General features: G+C 41.0%; 3 protein-coding genes across 3 annotated transcripts; 2 read left to right on the plus strand and 1 right to left on the minus strand.

Annotated features, from left to right (window-relative positions):
• Positions 1-737: 737 nt before the first annotated feature.
• On the plus strand, positions 738-7,732 carry LOC103707546. The gene is made up of 11 exons (XM_017842919.3): positions 738-1,303; positions 1,541-1,610; positions 2,124-2,204; positions 2,985-3,101; positions 4,137-4,580; positions 4,695-5,104; positions 5,652-5,751; positions 5,862-5,921; positions 6,017-6,103; positions 6,856-6,984; positions 7,216-7,732. Exons 1-11 carry the CDS (start codon positions 1,257-1,259, stop codon positions 7,519-7,521), a joined length of 1,851 nt encoding a protein of 616 aa, XP_017698408.2. The 5' UTR covers positions 738-1,256; the 3' UTR covers positions 7,522-7,732.
• A 1,917-nt stretch (positions 7,733-9,649) lies between these two features.
• Positions 9,650-10,246, minus strand: LOC103707545 (protein MIZU-KUSSEI 1-like). Its single transcript, XM_008792076.1, has one exon. The coding sequence runs from the start codon at positions 10,244-10,246 to the stop codon at positions 9,650-9,652; it is 597 nt and encodes a 198-aa protein (XP_008790298.1).
• Positions 10,247-14,739: 4,493 nt separating this feature from the next.
• Positions 14,740-16,504, plus strand: LOC103707482 (hemoglobin-2-like). The gene is made up of 4 exons (XM_039127698.1): positions 14,740-14,985; positions 15,082-15,196; positions 15,951-16,067; positions 16,150-16,504. The coding sequence occupies exons 1-4, from the start codon at positions 14,852-14,854 to the stop codon at positions 16,291-16,293; spliced, it is 510 nt and encodes a 169-aa protein (XP_038983626.1). The 5' UTR covers positions 14,740-14,851; the 3' UTR covers positions 16,294-16,504.
• Positions 16,505-16,904: the final 400 nt, after the last annotated feature.

A 16,904-nucleotide genomic window follows, 5' to 3' on the forward strand; every position in this document is an offset into this window, starting at 1 on the left:
AGAGTGATATAATTCAGAACTTCTTTCGAGCAACCAAGATATAGTTAACTCAGATTATAGTGTGGGGTACCCAGACACGCACCTGACTTCCAAAACCTCTAACCAAACAAGCAGTGATTCCTAGGAGAAGCCAGATTGTGGCGCGCGAGTCCGGTTTTAAAAAAAAAAAAAAACAAACCAAAGTAATGACTGTGGAAAGGGCAACTGCTACTCTCTAGCAGACTGACGTGCCGACTCCCATTTATCTGAAGAAGAAATCGGGCATGAAGATGCCCACACTATCCTCTTGTCATTAAATATGACGTGCGATGCTATTTTAGAAGGGCAAGTTTCTCCCAGGCACCCAAAATTGCCAGTGAACTTTACCCACAATTTGTTCCCTGTACCTGTTCTAGTACTACTCCGGGCCTCTGGCCCAAGCATACTTAACTGTGGAGTTCTGATGGGATCATATTCTTCACAATATGTATAGAAGTGGAACAGATGCAGTTTTTTGAAATTATCATGTTATGGTGCATGTATGGACATATATACAGAAAGTGCTCCGGGGACCATCCTCAGTGTCCAGGTACATTGATTGCGTTACCTAATGCTCCTCTTTTTCCTTTTCTTTTTAATTTTTTTATTTTTTTTGTGCATGTGGAGAGGGGCCGTGGCCCCTTACCGGGATTTTATTCATAAGAGAGTATGTAGGTGTGACCGAGAGTAACGGATAGCCAGTTAGGAGAGCAAAACGAGAAGACTTTCTACGATTGCTTAATTCTGTTACACGACTGTCAATCACAAGTCTCCAACCCGTTTTCTTAAATCTTGGAAAGTAATAAGTTTTTGACTTGTTTGAAGATGTGCTGCTCGCATGGGTCATTTCTTTGACGCTGGCTCTATATGTGGTTGGCTATAAATATTATGAAGGTCAAAGTTGAAGCCCTTCCAGTGCTCGATGGCGCCTTGCTCGCAAAGAATGGTGGATCTTGACAACAACTGAAGTTATATCTTAAGAGTCAGAATGAAGTGCGGTTCTTCTGCTCGACAAGCCATTTGAAGGCTTCTTTTTTTCCGTCACTTGTTGTTCTCTTTAAGATGTCTTCTGCGATGGAGATTGTGATTTGAATGCTCTGTTCCTCATTTTATTTCATTGCTTGAAAGCTTGGCAGAGTTCTTAGATGTTTCAAGCAATCTGCAGGAATGACTTTTGAGGTGATTTAATGGCTCAAAATTGCCGGACGTGAAAATGCAAAAATTCTTTTGTCAAAACAATGGATTCCAAGCAAGTAGCCTCTGCAAGACATATGCGCTCCAAGAGGTAGCCGATTCCTATCACAATTTAGTTGTTCCCTGCTTCATTAGCCCTACTGTTTTTGAGAATCCGGATGCGTTCCTGGGTGCATGTGAAAGGGAGGAGGTCGTGCTCTTCTTTCCCTTCAAATTGCTGGATTTTCTCGTTGGATCTTACTTGGATCTATCCATTGCTTATTTCAAAGTTGTTAGGCTTACGTTTTTTATTGTACCCTGTGTTGATATAGTTGGCTTGAAATAACAGTGATTCTGATAAGAGAGTCAAGAAGGATAAGCTGGATTCATCACTCAAATCTTGTCGCCATCTTATGCTGGTGAGAATTTTTCTCTCTTTAGATCCTCATGTAGAGCCAGAGTTTCTTGCTTCATGCATGCGTAGAATATTTTTTGTTGAGATCCTAATTTAGGAAGCCAGAGTTTGTTAATTCGTGGATGTGCAGAATGCTTGTTAACGACGGGGAATAAATTTTAATTTCAAAATATTTTAGTTTCCTATTATATGACAAGGCAGTTGCCAAGCATGTTGATTTCATCAACTGCGACCTTTAAGTTGCAACTAAATTTTACATTAAAAAGAAGAATGCAAATTATGTTGTCCGTGGGCTGTGGCTCTGTGCCTTTTGGTTTTGAATTGACACTACCAAGCCCTCTTTACATGACAAAAGGCAATGAGATTGTTTATGGGTAGTTATTCAGTCATTCTAGTTTGTAAAAAATAGCCACTTGGATGCAATTGTTTGGAAGTTTAGTACTAGCAATTATCTTCTTAGAACGGTGAATGCAACTTTAAAATAAATAAATAAATCCGGATTTGATTTGGTCTGCAGGATATAGATACTAAGGGGCAAACTGACGCCAAGAGCGGACCATCTCCTGACAATGAAGTCCGAAGCTCTTTGAAGCAAGAGGTACAAAACAGAGCACATGACACTACCGGGACCTCGTTAAATTACGCTACCATTTGTAAAGTTTCTCAGTCTTTTTGCTCCTCTAATTTTCTGGCTTGCAAGTGTTGCCTACATAAATGGACCTGAATGAAATTGTGATCATCTGACTATTCAGCATTTTTGAAATGCTGAAATGATTGTGCGATAGTTTTGCTCAAAAAAAAATGCTGAAATGATGACTAGTTTTTAGCAAGTAACTACAACATTCCATTTTTAAGAATTTTTGGTGTTATCGACTAACTGCTTGCAGTATTTGATACTAAGAAATGCTCCAGAAATATTGGAGATTCAAATTTGGCAACAAAGAGTGCTCCATTCGGTGCCTCGAGAATATATATTGCATTTCTTAGTGCATCTGCCTTAACACGATGCGAAAACTATAACTTTCTATCGTCGAGTTGTCAGCGTTATAGATTGGTTTTTGATCAATATATCTGTGTTCTGATTGCTCTTGAACTCTTCGTGGCAGCAGATGACATCCAATAGTAGAACTAATTCAAGCCCAAACAAGAGCTAGTATCCTCAAATACGGGTTCCAAAATGGAAAGCAGAGATATCTTGAGGGACCTGAAACTCTTAATAAATGGCACCTAGTTTATCTCTGTCCTCCATAACCTTTACATTGATGATTACCATCAACAATTACGGCTTCTACCCCACACTTTTGTCGTATTCTGAAATGCTTTCTGATTTTTCTTTTTTCTGAAGAATGCTTTCCGATTATTCTTTGTTATAATGCAGATTCAGCAACTTGAGAAACGGCTCCAGGATCAACTTGTTATGCGCCGTGCTCTGGAGAAAGCGCTGGGGTACAAGTTTCCTGTTGTTGATTTGTCGAGTGACAGTTTGATGTCCAAGGTAACTCTTTTCTTTTCTTTTCCCTTTTTCCTTCCTTTTTTTTCTCTGATGGCTGTTTTTTACTTCTTGAACGCACTGTTACCTTCGTTTTGACCATCTTTCAATGACACCTACTTGAATAATGGTTTTGATTGCCGCTTAGATATCTTAATTTTGAATTGAGAGTGGAGGGTTGGAATTCTGTGCTTCTTGAGAAGGGGAAAAGATTTTCTTGAGAAAAAAGCACATATTTTTTATAGATCATTTCATGCTCTAATTATTAACTAATCTTGAAATGCCAAGAGCTTAAGCTGTTACATGCGGTCCGGAGCACATAGGTGGAGGCATGGTGCCAAGAATAACTCAAGATGACAACTGATAAGAATGAGTAAAGAACAGCTTAAACGAGAACAAGTTAAAGGAAGAAGGACTCGAAAAATAAACCGGAATATTGGCCATAAACTTAAGCTGTTGGGGAAGAGATCGATAATGTATGTCAGGTCGTAACACCGAGTCAACTCTCGGAACAATTAGAGTGACACAATATAAGCACGAGTTAAGAACAACTCAACCGGAAACAAGTCAAGGAAAGAGAAGACCCGAGAAAATAAATAGATAAAATCAATCTGATTAGGGTTAAACTCATGATCTTTGACTCCGATGCCATGCTCATTAACAAGTAGATCTAAATAACTAAAGTCGTTAAGGGAAAAGGTCAACAATATACATCAGGCCTTAATACTAATTAATGATATAATCTCCCAGTTTCTCTAATTCGGTTAGTTGATGACAATGCTTGAGTTGCAAATTGTGATGAAGTCAAAAATGCTAGCTCGCCCTCAGCTTTTATTTTACTTAAGATTAACATTGGTGTTCAACTAGGTTTAGCTATTGATTATGTAGGAATATCTATTTGACAAATAGGAAAATTTAGATGTACCTAATACTTGCTTGATGTGGACTTCAGTTTTTTTTTTCCCCCTCACTACCTCTTGTTTCTTTAGTATACTCCTATCTTGTTTAAGAAATATTAATATAACTTCCATGCGGTGCCAGCCCACCAAGGAACTGATTAGGGAGATTGCTATGTTGGAATTAGAGGTTATGTATCTGGAGCAGTATCTTTTATCCCAGTATCGAAAAGCTTTTGAACAGCAGATATCCAGTTTATCACCCACTGCTGTTAAAGACAGGGAGAGACAGCCGCTGGGCTCTCAGTCAAGGCTACTATCGGATGCCACCACATCGAACTTCCCATCCAGAAAAGAAAATCCAGCATTTCAGCTGTCTAGTCGGATGATGCTTCCCTGCAAGTCAGCCACCAAATCCGTAGATGAAGCCTGTGCTGTCCATAGCCTAGAGAAGCACAGCCATGGCATCAGCTGGAGTCATTCCTCTCTCTTGCAACTTGCAGTTTGTTCGACTAGAGTGTCACCTTCTGCTAAGAAACTAACCAGAGCTCTCGAGGCATGCCATACCTTACCATTATCTTTTCCTGAGGTAGCCGGAACGCCAGCTTCATTCATACCTCTAATTTTGTCAGTCTGTTGATTGCTTGATTTACCAACCAATAACGATGCATTTTAATCATGGTTTCTTGTGGCTGAGGCACAGCATGGACGGAATGCTGACTCGGGAGGGGTGACAAGCCTCGCAGATCATCTTGGAACTAGAATTGCCGATCACATTCCAGAGACACCCAACAGACTCTCTGAAGACATGGTCAGGAGCATGGGCGCCCTGTATCGCAGTTTGGCTGAGTCTCCTCTGGTGCATCAAGCCCTCTCATCTTCTCCTACTTCGTCCTTCTTGTCAAAGACTACATTTTCTCCCAATTTTATGGGATATACATCAAGTCCTGGCCGTAAAAGAGAATCCACTCTAGATGCACGCTTGGACAATCGCTTCCAGGTCGAAGGATTAAAGGAGTACGGCGGACCTTACAGTGCAATGCTAGAAGTAACTTCTATTGGCAAGAAGAGTCGAAGATTTAACGATGTCAACGGCTTGCTGCACGACTATCAGTAAGTTTTCCTACTCCAGAACTTCAACTAAAAATCTGATGCTTACCGAGGCACTTGTCAAGTCGCATTATACGTAATCTTAATTTCTTTCTTGTCTTAAGCATGTATGTTATTCCGACACACCGGTAATATTTCAAGCTTCATCATGATGTATGATCGGTTAGAATTTGAGACGTCGACTCCTTGGCTGGTGTCCCACAAGTAGTTCTCTCAATGAAACATGGACTTATTGGACTGCTAATTGCTTGTTAATTAAGTCTGATCTCTCAAAAGAAATATAGAATTACTGGAAACTTTTGACCTTTTTTTTTCAAATATGGTACTCAAATCTCTGCTCGCTGTATCTTTTTCTTCTTCGTCTTCTAGTTTTTTTTGGAGTGTGATCTCTGTTTGCTGTGCCATTAACTATGAGGCTAGATATTTTATTAATGTGCATGTTTCTCTGAACATCCGACAGAGGAGAGAAATCAGCTGACCAAATTAGTCATTTGTTCAATTCTTTTAATGTAATTTGATGAGATCAAAATTGAATCACTTCTCGTAACAGATTGCTTGTCCATCAATTGGAAACCGTTGATCCCAGAAAGATGAAGAACGAGGAGAAGCTTGCCTTCTGGATCAATGTGCACAATGCTATGATGATGCATGTAACTGCTGTCTAATTTTTGAAGCTTGGTTGTCTTTGCCATGTGCTCTTTTTTTTTTTGGCAGCGATCCCTAAGTATCATCTCCTAACTATTACTTATGTAATATGTAGGCGCATCTAGAGTATGGGATCCCTCAAAATAACATGAAAAGGGCATCATTACTCATGAAGGTGAATATAATCTCAGAAAGAGGCGAACTAAAAAGTGGTGTACTTGATGCAGATGTTGAGGGCAGCTATTCTGATTATAATCTTGTTTGTTACAGGCTAAATATAATATAGGTGGTCGTACTATAAATGCAGACATGATACAAGGTTCAATTCTGGGATGCCGTACACATCCTCCTCGACAGGTGTTCTTTCTATGCTTCATATTATCCCTTAAAAGATCTACCGGCTGTATCGATTTTCTTTTCTTTGTACAACATATTGAAGACTTCAAATTGGTAAAGATTGTGTTCTTAGGCTTGTGATTGTTATTCTATATCATCAAAATTTACATGGTGAAACTTTGTAAACTTCTCTCTCCAAATATTCTTCCTTTTAAAAATTCACAGAAAACACTACACTCCTAAATATGATTTTTTTGATCTTTTGATAGTCTTTTTTTTGTACAGTGTTCTCTAGCTTTTCATAAGCATGCCTGTTTTGTAGCCTCGTCTTCATAATGCGGCATTCATATACTATTCAACAATCTTCACTCATCAAGCTATAAAATACACTTGACAAGTACTTTAACAAAAAGTATTTTGAAGAATTCCCTCCACAACTCCCTGAACTTGAGGTTCTTAAAATAGCATAAATGACATATATGATTTATAAATGCAGTGGAAGTCAACAATTTGGTAAGCCAACTTCTGAACTCTAGCTTGGTGCAAAAGCGTGCCTTAAAGAGCTGCTATATTTTCCGGTTGTCACTGTTGTGAACTTCGTTGCCATCTGTCTAAGCTTTTTTTTTTTTTTTTGTGAAATGTCTGTCTAAGCTTAATTATCATGGAGATGAAACTCATTTCACAGGACCTCCTCATATTAGCTACTTATTGCTGATTAGTACTGCTAGTTTACTTTCTGCAATGATTCCTAACAAGTCTTGTTGTACTTGTAGTGGCTTCGGATATTACTCTCCCCCAAAATGAAGTTCAAAGATGGAGATGAGTGGCAAGCCTATGCCATTGAGCATCCTGAACCTCTGCTACATTTTGCACTTTGTTCAGGAAGCCATTCAGATCCTCCGGTAAAGTTTAAATTGCTTATACCTGAAATAAAACTGTCTCTGCTAATTAAGAACAATTACATTCTCATATTGATTGGCTTTTCTTGGAAACTTGCATGCAATAGCCTACAGATAAAAACAACCATATCTTCGATCAGGAAAAAAAAAAGAACTTAAAAGCATTAACAACAAGTCTCTTTGATCTGGCTCTGCATCTTTTTTTTATTTTTCCCTCTTTCTCCCTTATGATAGGTCCGCATATACACTCCAAAGAGATTGTTCCAACAGCTGGGAGTTGCAAAAGAGCAGTACTTCCAGGCTACCGTCTGTACTCGAAAGGATCAGACGATTCTTTTACCAAAGATTATAGACTCTTTTGCAAAGGACTCCAATTTAAGGGAGCAAGGTTTACTGGACATGATTCGATGCTATCTTCCTAAGACTCTAAGAATGGTTGTGCGTCGATGGCAACAGAAAAGATGCTGCAAGATCATTGAATGGGTACCTCACAACTGCACTTTCAGGTATTTGCTTTCGAGAGAATTGACAAATCTTTAGATAAACTGACACCATCTAATGTTTCTATTGGAGAACATGGTCCGCCTCTGTGCATTAGATGGAGGTGAGTTGGGTCCTTTTTTTTTTTTTAATTTGAGTGCGCGTGGAGTGTATAAAAGAGTTGATTTATGAGGATATAAAGGCTGCTGACACTGTATTGGTGTACATAATTCAGTGGTACTTGCACAAGGTGGACATCAGATTAGCCTCTCTCTTCTCACCAAACATCAGATTAGTCTACATTAGTTTCGCCTGTGACTGAAAATCTGCTTTGATATTTATTATACACTTGTGCCTGGGATCGAGTCCCACCTGCACCTCTTTAGAATTTAAAATGTCAGCAAATTGGGTGGGGGCTGGAAACCCCTTCTGTTGTCTTAAATAAGGAAAAGCCATGTATATATACACTGTGCCTGAAGAAACATGGCCAGTTATTAACTAGATCTTGCTTCCTGTGGTGCTCATGCATTGGAGCTGGATTTAGAGAGCACGATCTGAAAAGAGTGACAGAGTTCTAAAAGACACGGGCGAAACGAGAATCAAAGAGAGCTGTACTCCAGATTGGATTCATTGGTTGAGAGTTTCCATGCGGAGGCCCAGTACTGTTGAGGCCGGGATCCGGTGGGCTTATTTGGCTCATTCTATATGATTGGATAGGAATGCTGGAATCTTTGAGGGCAGACGGTTACCTCCGAGGGTGGTGGTGGACAGAGCTATGCGTCTTGCCAGGGAGGTTACCACTACTACCGTCAGGTCTTCTTCTGAGATGGCCAGGGACATCTGGGGTACTCTTTCCGCTGTCACAGCGCCCAGGTTCGCCCTAGTCTCTTGGGTACCCCCACCCCTTGGTCATCTCAAAGTGAACTTTGATGGTAGTATGTCGGTGGACGGGGTGTCTGGAGGAGTTGGCTTTGTCATCAGAGACCATCTGGGTGGTTTGATAGCAGCTGGTGGCCGCCGTGCGCCGGGACTTACTGCTGTCGGTGCGGAGCTGCGGGCAGTCTGGGAGGGGATATCTTATGCGAGGCGGGTACTTCGTGCTGAGCATATATGCCTTGAGGGGGACTCCTCTGTGGTGATCGAGTGGATTCGGGGAGTAGACAGATATGGTGATGGTCATCCCCTCATCCGTGAGATTCGAAGATTGGCGCAGGAGTCCAGTGATTTCCGGGCGTTACATGTTTTCCGGGAGGCAAACAGTGCAGCAGACTGGGTTGCCTCTTTTGTTGCCCGGCATTCCAGGGAGGTTACATGGACATCTGTAGGAGATATTCCTCCTACCCTGTATGCTTTACTTTCTTTTGATATGGCTGGATGTACTCAAGTTAGAGCTATATGAAATGCCGCTTTTATCGAGAAAAAAAAAAAGAAAAAAAAAAAGAAAAAGAAGAAGAAGAAGAAGAAGAAGAAGAAGAAGAAGAAGAAGAGAGCTGTACTCCGTTGTTTTGAAGGTGAACGCAGATATTTTGCTTTGAGGTAAAGAAGCCGACACCATTGTGGTTAGCATGCAGAGCAGATCAGTCGCAGTAGCATTCTGCAGGCTGTCCTTTCGGAAAGTAAATATTGTCCTCCTCCTAAAACAAGATCTAGAATGCCAGTGGAGTGGAACAGGAATTCTCATGATTCAAGCGTCGTACGGATTCTTTCTTGCAATAATCATACGTATATTCCCACTTGATAAACCATAGATGACCTGCAAATCTAGATATTTGAAATTAAAAAAGTAAGCATTTAGAAGTAGGGGCCTCCAAGAAATGTTACAATAAATAGTTGGATGATTCAAGCTTAGGCTCATAAATACTTTCTTTAATTGTGCAGTATCAGTACATGGCAGATGGAACCTGAGAAATGGTAATACATCTGTACCATTGCAGCTTCTACAAATCAGAAAAGAATATTGTCATTATACAAGCTAAAAAAAGAACCTGAAAAATGGAACCTTGGAAAAAAAGTATTTCCCACTTTATTTACATCTATGAATCGAAAAAACAAATAAGAATGCATTAAAAGAAAGAAAGAAACAAAGAAAGGAAGAAATTGCCGACCCACACTAAAGGCTCATGAAGACTCGAGACTGGAGATTAATCAGCTGCGGCAATCCGCAAGAACACGTTCGTGCGGCATGCCATCAGTGTCGGACGCGGAGGAAGAAGAAGCTGAGCTCGTGGGCTCCCAGGAAGCCGGCGGGGCCCACCAGATGGTACGACTCCGAGTCGGCGGAACCCACCACCCTGTCGAACCTCCCCCTCATGTACGTGAAGCCGCCGACGCCCCTCCCAGCGCCGGCGGAGACCGCGCGCATCGACTCCAGCGCCCGGGCCTCCGCCTCCGTGGGCGCCGCCCGCCGGGTCCCGAAGCCGGCCCGCCGCCCGTCGCAGGAGACCGCCCACGCGGGCTCCGCCAGCAGCGGGCCGGCGCCCCCGGACTCGCACTCGAAAGTGATCCGGGCGGCGCCGGCGAGCTGGCAGGGGGCGAGGGGTAGGTCGAGGAGGAGGAGAGTGGGGCCCGCGGGGCTGCCGTCCTGGAGGAAGAGGCGGAGCCTCCTGTTGGCGTCGTCGTCGGGGGGGTGGAGGATGGTGCCGGTGACGGCGGGCGGGCGGGGGCTGAACAGGGGGAAGATGATGGGCTTGCAGGGGAGCATCAGGGCGTCCGCGATCCAGAGGAACGTGCTCCGCCACGCCGCCGCGTGGTTGCTGTCCTCGTCTTGTTTCTTGCTGCTGGCCATGTGACGTCGCGATCAAATTTCAAGCTAGAATCGAAGGGGAAATAACAAAAAAAAAAAAAAAAGTGACGAAGGAGAAGAGAAGATAACGATGTGATTGGGATTTTGGGAGGGGTATATACGTGTGAATTTATCGAGAAAGGACGAAAGGAGAAGCGGATAAAGTCGACGTTAGCGGGAAGCACGGGATCGCTCCCAGGATGTGATCTTAGCTCGCATTCTCGTTAGTTAATCTGGCGGGCTGGGGTATATTTGAAATAGACATTATTTTATGGATTATTATGGATGTGTCTGTAGCTTATTTCGCGAGCGTGAGTGGACTCGGAAGGTACGAACAGATGTGCAACCTGCTCTTCCATCTCATCATAGTTTTTTTTTTTTTTCCAATCGGAAAAATGAGGGCACAGAAAGGGAACGGATGGAGGAGATTGTTTCGAAGAGTAGTGAGAAGATTTGGAAATAATAGCACGAAGCGGTGCCCGCGACGCACCGGAAGCGCTGCATGCGCATCGCGAGTCCCGCCATCTCCGCGGCCATTTTGCTAACCCGACTAGTTAAAAACCAGTAAATTTCTCCGTTTTTTTGTTGCATTCCAGTCATGCACTCCGGTGGTTGTAAGTACAGAGATCTCAAATTAACAGAATTTGGAGACAAAAAATATCTCTGAGTTCAATAAACAAATTGGTATATTAATATATTATTAATATATCAATATTATATATATATATTAATTATATATATATATTATATTTAATACATTATTAATCATATTATTACTCAGTTATATTTAAAAAATATAATAAATATATATTATTGTACCCTATATTTACATTATGATATTATTTGATATATTACTTCTTATTTTTCTAATCAAAATAAATATTAGTATTTAAGTATAAATGAATATACTAATTCTACAATAACAACTAATACAATTTTATAGGATTAATAATTTTGGCTATCAAAATTATAGCTAGCTTATGCAAAAAATTCTACATATAAATTGTATGGACCTGCCGAAAGACATTTATGTGTATTTTTTTATAATTTATTTGAGAATTTTATTTAGTAGTTGTAAAATATGTGGAATATATTAGGTATAGTTTTAGCATGGTATGGTACACGATATTGGATTATTATGATTTATCAAACAGGTTACTTATAGATGACCATAAATTTTTAATTAGTAGAATATAGTGTACCAAATGTGGTTATCTTAAATTATTGAAGATCAAATTCATTTGGGATAAAAATCACCTATGACCTAAACTTAGTGTAGTGACCTCCTTTAGGTCAACCAACACCATCTTAAATGAACTAGTGGCATGAGCATCGAGATCAAATCATGGACGTCCCACAAGCGTCACCTGGGAGAGGGAGGAGAAAGGAAACAAGAAGCCTCTTTTGTGTTCTTTCTTGGAGGGTGGTGAAGAGGCAATGGAGGAAGAAGAGAGTGGAGTGGTCATGGCTCGAACCTAAGAGCTCTATTACAGTGGATGAGGCAAAGAAGCCATTCTTAGCGGCTTGGAAGATGAGGGGAGGGGGGTTTCAGGCTTTCAGCCAAAAAAAAAAAAGGGGTGGTGGGAGGGGAGACGTTGACGATGCCCTAAAATCCTTGGAGCAGCAGCTTGCCATTTCGCAGGCCCTCTCTTGCAGCTTTTTAAAATTTATAAAAACCCATAACACTAAGTTGAGAAGACTTGTTGGAAGAGAATAAAGATAATGTGATATATCAAAGGCATCATGCTCGGTGAAATGAGATAACTACATTATATAATAGCCATTATATAATAGCTTTACATGAGGCTGGTTGCACAATTATAGACATAATTATAGTGACATGATATGTCATAAATTCCAAGATTTGTCAACTATACACAAATATTGGCCTTCTGAGTCTGATTGTCTTCCATGTTTAGAATTGTATGATGTCATCTATTGTATATGGGATCACCCATCAACACATCCCTAAATTCATTTCTACCACCATGAAAAAGGTGAGATGAAAACGGTGATCGTTAATTGATTTCATGTTGAAGTACCACTTTGATGTCTTGGAATGTCTACCAATTGGTGTCGCATTTATGTTGCGTCTGATTCATTGATTATTGATACTGACCAATCCTAAATCAATTTGTGTTCTGTCTAATCATTTCATTTAACATTAACTACACTGGCTAACTTCTGAGCTATGCTTAGCTGAAAGGAAAAAAAAAATGGCGCAGGGACGTTCCCATTCCTCTAGATTCTTTTCCCAGAAATGGAAGGTCTGAGTTCCTAAAGCATTTCACATGAGTCCAGCTCGTAGTGAGCTTCGATGAGAAGATGAAGGTGGTCCTCAATGCTCCAAGCTTTTCTTCCGGCATTCCCCTGCGAGGCAACTGGAGCAAACCTTTTCATGCATAGTAGGTAGAAGTTTGGAAAAAGAGGATTCAAGGTAGAGTCTTCAAGCCATACATCTTCCCAGAAGTTGATGTCATTTCCATTGCCAATACAGAACTAAATCCTATGCCGTGGAGGTGGCACCGAAGCAACGATATTCCTCCAAACCGGTGATAATACACGCTTCTTCCTCCGCTGATAAGCGCTTAACCTTTTTGTGAGGATTCCAAATCACTTGCTTTCTCCTATGATGATTCCAAATCACTGAGTTTGGAAATCAAAATATTCCATTATCGGTCTAAAAATTGTTCTCTTTAAGACTTCACCATCGGCAAATGAGGTCCTGTTCCATTCGAGATCTGCTTGCATTGCATCTATGGGACTAGAATTTGAGACAGCTTGTTGAAAAGGTTAAATTACTTCACAGATTAGTTGCCACCAAGAACACCTGGTAGTTATGAGATTTGTGTTGGGAAGGGTACTCGAAAAAGGTTATTCAACTGCTGACACATTTTGCTAATGTCACTCACTCACTCACTGATTATTTTTCTTTTTCTTTCTTTTTCTTCTCTTTTCTTCTTTTTCTTTCCTTTCCTTCTTTTTCTTTCCTTTTTCTTCTTTTTTTTTTCTTTTCTTCTTTTTCTTTCCTTTTCTTTCTTTTTTTTTCTTTTCTTTTTTCTTCTATTCTTCTCCTCCCTTCTTATTTATTTATTTTTATTTTATTTTATTGAAATATATTTAATTATTATCTTAATTATTTATTTATTTCTTTATTTATTCATTCGTAGATATAATTATTTATGCATTTATTTATTTATTTATTTATTTCTTTTTTCTTCTTTTCTTCTTTTCTTCCTTTTTCTTTTCTTTTTTTTCCTTTTTCTTCTTCTTTTTCTTTTCTTTTTTCTTCTCTTCTTCTCCTCCCTCCTTATTTATTTATTTATTATTTTATTTCATTGAAATATATTTAGTTATTATCTTAATTATTTATTTATTTCTTTATTCGTTCATTCCTAGATATATTTATATATGCATTTATTTATTTATTTATTTCTTATTTTTTTCTTTTTTCTTCTTTTCTTTTTTTTTCTTTTTTCTTTTTTTTTCTTTTCTTTTTTCTTCTCTTCTTCCCCTCCCTTCTTATTTATTTATTTATTATTTTATTTCATTGAAATATATTTAGTTATTATCTTAATTATTTATTTATTTTTTTATTCCTTCATTCGTAAATATATTTATTTATACATTTATTTATTTATTTTTCTTCTTTTCTCTCTTTTTTTTTTCTTTTTCTTCTTTTCTTTTTTCTTCGCTTCTTCTCCTCCCGCGAGGTCGGCGGCGCCGAAAGGAGGGCAGGCCATGGCGGCCGCAGGAGGGGGTCGGCCGATGGCCGGCGGTGGTGCGCGGTTGGCGAGCCATGGCGGCCGCGGGCGCGAGCGGAGGCCTCCTGCTCCTCCTCTAGATCCTGCCACGGATCTCTTCTTCGCTTGGAGGGCAGGGCTCGGGGAAGACATCTTTCCACCGGATCAGGGCGCGGTCGATGGCGACGCGGTGGATCTCCTTTCCGCATTTGTCGTGGCCGGTCGGCGACGAGGTTTTGCCCTTTCTCCACAGAAGATCTTGGCTTGGGAGAGGAAGGGGGCTCGGGAGGGGGCGGGCTATGGCCGGCGGGGCGGAGAGAGAACAGGGGCTTGGGAGAGAGAGGACGCCCAAAAAAAAAAAAAATCTAGGCGTGAGGGAGAGAGAATACCCACCAAAAAAATGTTTGGAAATTGAGTAACCCAGCGAGGAGGAGTAAAGGGTATTTTTGTCTCTGGATATAAATCTAAAATCGTAAAGGCTCGGAAGTTAAACCACCAATCAACATGGACTTTTCTTTAGGGTCCGATCTAACACGGGACTGCCCATCGATTACCCCATATTCTTATGTCCTCCGGGCGGCGGCCGCCCATGGTTTTGCGCCAGGCTGCGGCATGGAATCCCATTTGAGTTGTTTTTCAACTTTGAAAGGGTGCATGTTGCCTTCCCGCATCCCCCAAGGGCCAGTTTTTTTTTTTTTTCGGTCCCAAGGGCCAGTTTTAAGATACAACATTGACCCGTCTCCGTCTCCGTCTCCATCTCCACCTCCAGGGGTGCCGCCCGGTCCGAGCTCCAAGCCACCACCCAACTATTTAAACCCGCCCTCCATGTCACCCTAACCAACCAAATCCGAGAGACACAGCATCGATGGCCCTGTTCAACGAGGGATGCGGCGAGCCGGCGGCGAAAGGTTTCACCGAAGAGCAGGAGGCCCTTGTGCTCGCATCCTGGAAAGCCATGAAGAAAGATGCCGCCGCCCACGGGCTCAAGTTCTTCCTCAGGTCTCTGTCCCGCCCCTCTCTCTCTCTCTCTCTCTCTCTCTCTCTCTCTTGTTGTTTCTACTAATTATCTCTCATGCTCGGCTACCATCTTCGCAGAATCTTTGAGATCGCGCCCTCAGCAACTCGGCTCTTCTCTTTCCTGCGCGACTCCGATGCGCCCCTCGAAAGCAACCCCAAGCTCAAAACCCATGCCATGTCCGTCTTTGTCATGGTATCTCTCCACCTTCTTCCATCCCCATCAGTTTACATGCAAAATCGAATTTATCATCCAAACTTATTAAATGGATCAAAATTCGATCAATTATTTACATTATGATACTTGGAGGGCTCGTATTTGGCTAGTCACGCAAGAGGCAGCCACATGTGAATGGATTTTATTCGCAGCTGAAATAGATATATGATGGTTATTTGCAAGAAGAGGACATGAAACGATCTTCCATAACGAAAAAGTATTTGCTCGAACTAACTTTCAATCTGTATAATGGAAGAAGGAAAAGAAATATACTTACGACTCTCGAAAATTTTCAACAACAATATCGCTATCGGATACAGGCTAGGCCAGTCACCTTCCATCAGATACCGGACCCATAAATCGGAAGGTCCATCTATTTGCATGCGGATAGAGCGAGGGTGTCAACCTTGCCATGCGTATAGTTCTAGTTCGAGCGCGACTTGTGAAGTTTTTATCATTAAGAGAGTGGCTGGAGTTTCGTTAATTAGTAAAGGAGTCAACTTACTCCTCCTTCTACATGAAGTTTGAGCGACAGAATTGCTCGTGATTGGAGCAACGGAGATAACTTTTCCTCCCCTCCCCTCTTGTCATGATTAATTCTTTATCATATTGCATCACAGTCATTCGATCACAAAGGAAAAGTTTTTTAAAAAATGTGGCGGATACCTTTCTCGCCTAGAACACTGCTGAATTTCTTTTGGTTTGCCTAACAGTTTGTCAATCTCTGTACCAGACTTGCGAGTCGGCAGCACAACTGCGGAAAGCGGGTAAGGTTACAGTGAGGGAGACGACTCTAAAGAAGCTGGGTGCGAGCCATTTCAAGTCTGGTGTGCTCGATGAACACTTTGAGGTAAGGATGGATTGGTTTCCATTTTAGTTCGGCGGAGAATTTGATGAACAAAGCATGAAAGATGACTCTGTTTCGCGAACAGGTGACCAGGTTTGCGCTTCTGGACACGATAAAGGAGGCAGTCCCGGGCATGTGGAGCCCCGAGATGAAGAACGCTTGGGCGGAAGCTTACGACCAGCTGGTTGCGGCTATTAAGCAAGAGATGAAGCCTCTTCCCTCAGCATAGAGCTGTTGTTTTCCTTAGATAGGAAAGGTTGTATTACGGTCTGGTAATAAGAAGAAGGCATGGAATGTTATTCCCTTGATTGCATGCTATCCTAGCTAGAAGACTTGCTCATAATCACAGTATTAATTATCCATTCCAACGGTGCCCAAGTGTTTCTGTAAATTTTTAAAATATCACTCATTCATAATGAAAAATATTCTACAGACATAAATAATAATAGTGTATATATATATTCATAAATAATCACCGTTTCTGGGCTTTACATATTGGTCTCTCCCTATTCTTTCGTAAGAGTAAGCCCGAATCGTCTTTTTGCCCCCTCAAATATGAATACTTTCTAATCCAAGGTTCAACAGAAGAGGTCCAGTCCAGCAATAATTATCAGTATATCGGAAATAATCATGATTATATGCTCTCACGGCCTCTTCTTAAAAAGGTAAATGAGAAAACAAAAAAGGATCCCATGATATTATGTGGAACATCGTCCATCTACCATACAGAGCACCTGATTATAAATTGTTCTCTATATATAAACAACCATGGTTGCAGGATCGGGCATCTTTGTTTTAAGGTTCAGGCTGTATTTTTTGCGTTGAAGGATGGTGGACCTT

Source organism: Phoenix dactylifera, chromosome 6 (genome assembly GCF_009389715.1).
Source record: "Phoenix dactylifera cultivar Barhee BC4 chromosome 6, palm_55x_up_171113_PBpolish2nd_filt_p, whole genome shotgun sequence".
NCBI classification, from domain to species: Eukaryota; Viridiplantae; Streptophyta; class Magnoliopsida; order Arecales; family Arecaceae; genus Phoenix; species Phoenix dactylifera.

What these genes read in the sequence shown, in the direction of transcription:
- LOC103707545 (XM_008792076.1), bottom strand. Translation starts at nt 10,246, where the DNA reads ATGGCCAGCAGCAAGAAACAAGACGAGGACAGCAACCACGCGGCGGCG.
- LOC103707546 (XM_017842919.3), top strand. Translation starts at nt 1,257, where the DNA reads ATGGATTCCAAGCAAGTAGCCTCTGCAAGACATATGCGCTCCAAGAG. An exon ending in CTTGTCGCCATCTTATGCTG is followed by an intron (nt 1,611 to 2,123) that starts GTGAGAATTTTT and finishes TTTGGTCTGCAG; the next exon opens with GATATAGATACTAAGGGGCA. An exon ending in GTACACATCCTCCTCGACAG is followed by an intron (nt 6,104 to 6,855) that starts GTGTTCTTTCTA and finishes TTGTACTTGTAG; the next exon opens with TGGCTTCGGATATTACTCTC.
- LOC103707482 (XM_039127698.1), top strand. Translation starts at nt 14,852, where the DNA reads ATGGCCCTGTTCAACGAGGGATGCGGCGAGCCGGCGGCGAAAGGTTTC. An exon ending in GGGCTCAAGTTCTTCCTCAG is followed by an intron (nt 14,986 to 15,081) that starts GTCTCTGTCCCG and finishes CCATCTTCGCAG; the next exon opens with AATCTTTGAGATCGCGCCCT. An exon ending in CCATGTCCGTCTTTGTCATG is followed by an intron (nt 15,197 to 15,950) that starts GTATCTCTCCAC and finishes TCTCTGTACCAG; the next exon opens with ACTTGCGAGTCGGCAGCACA.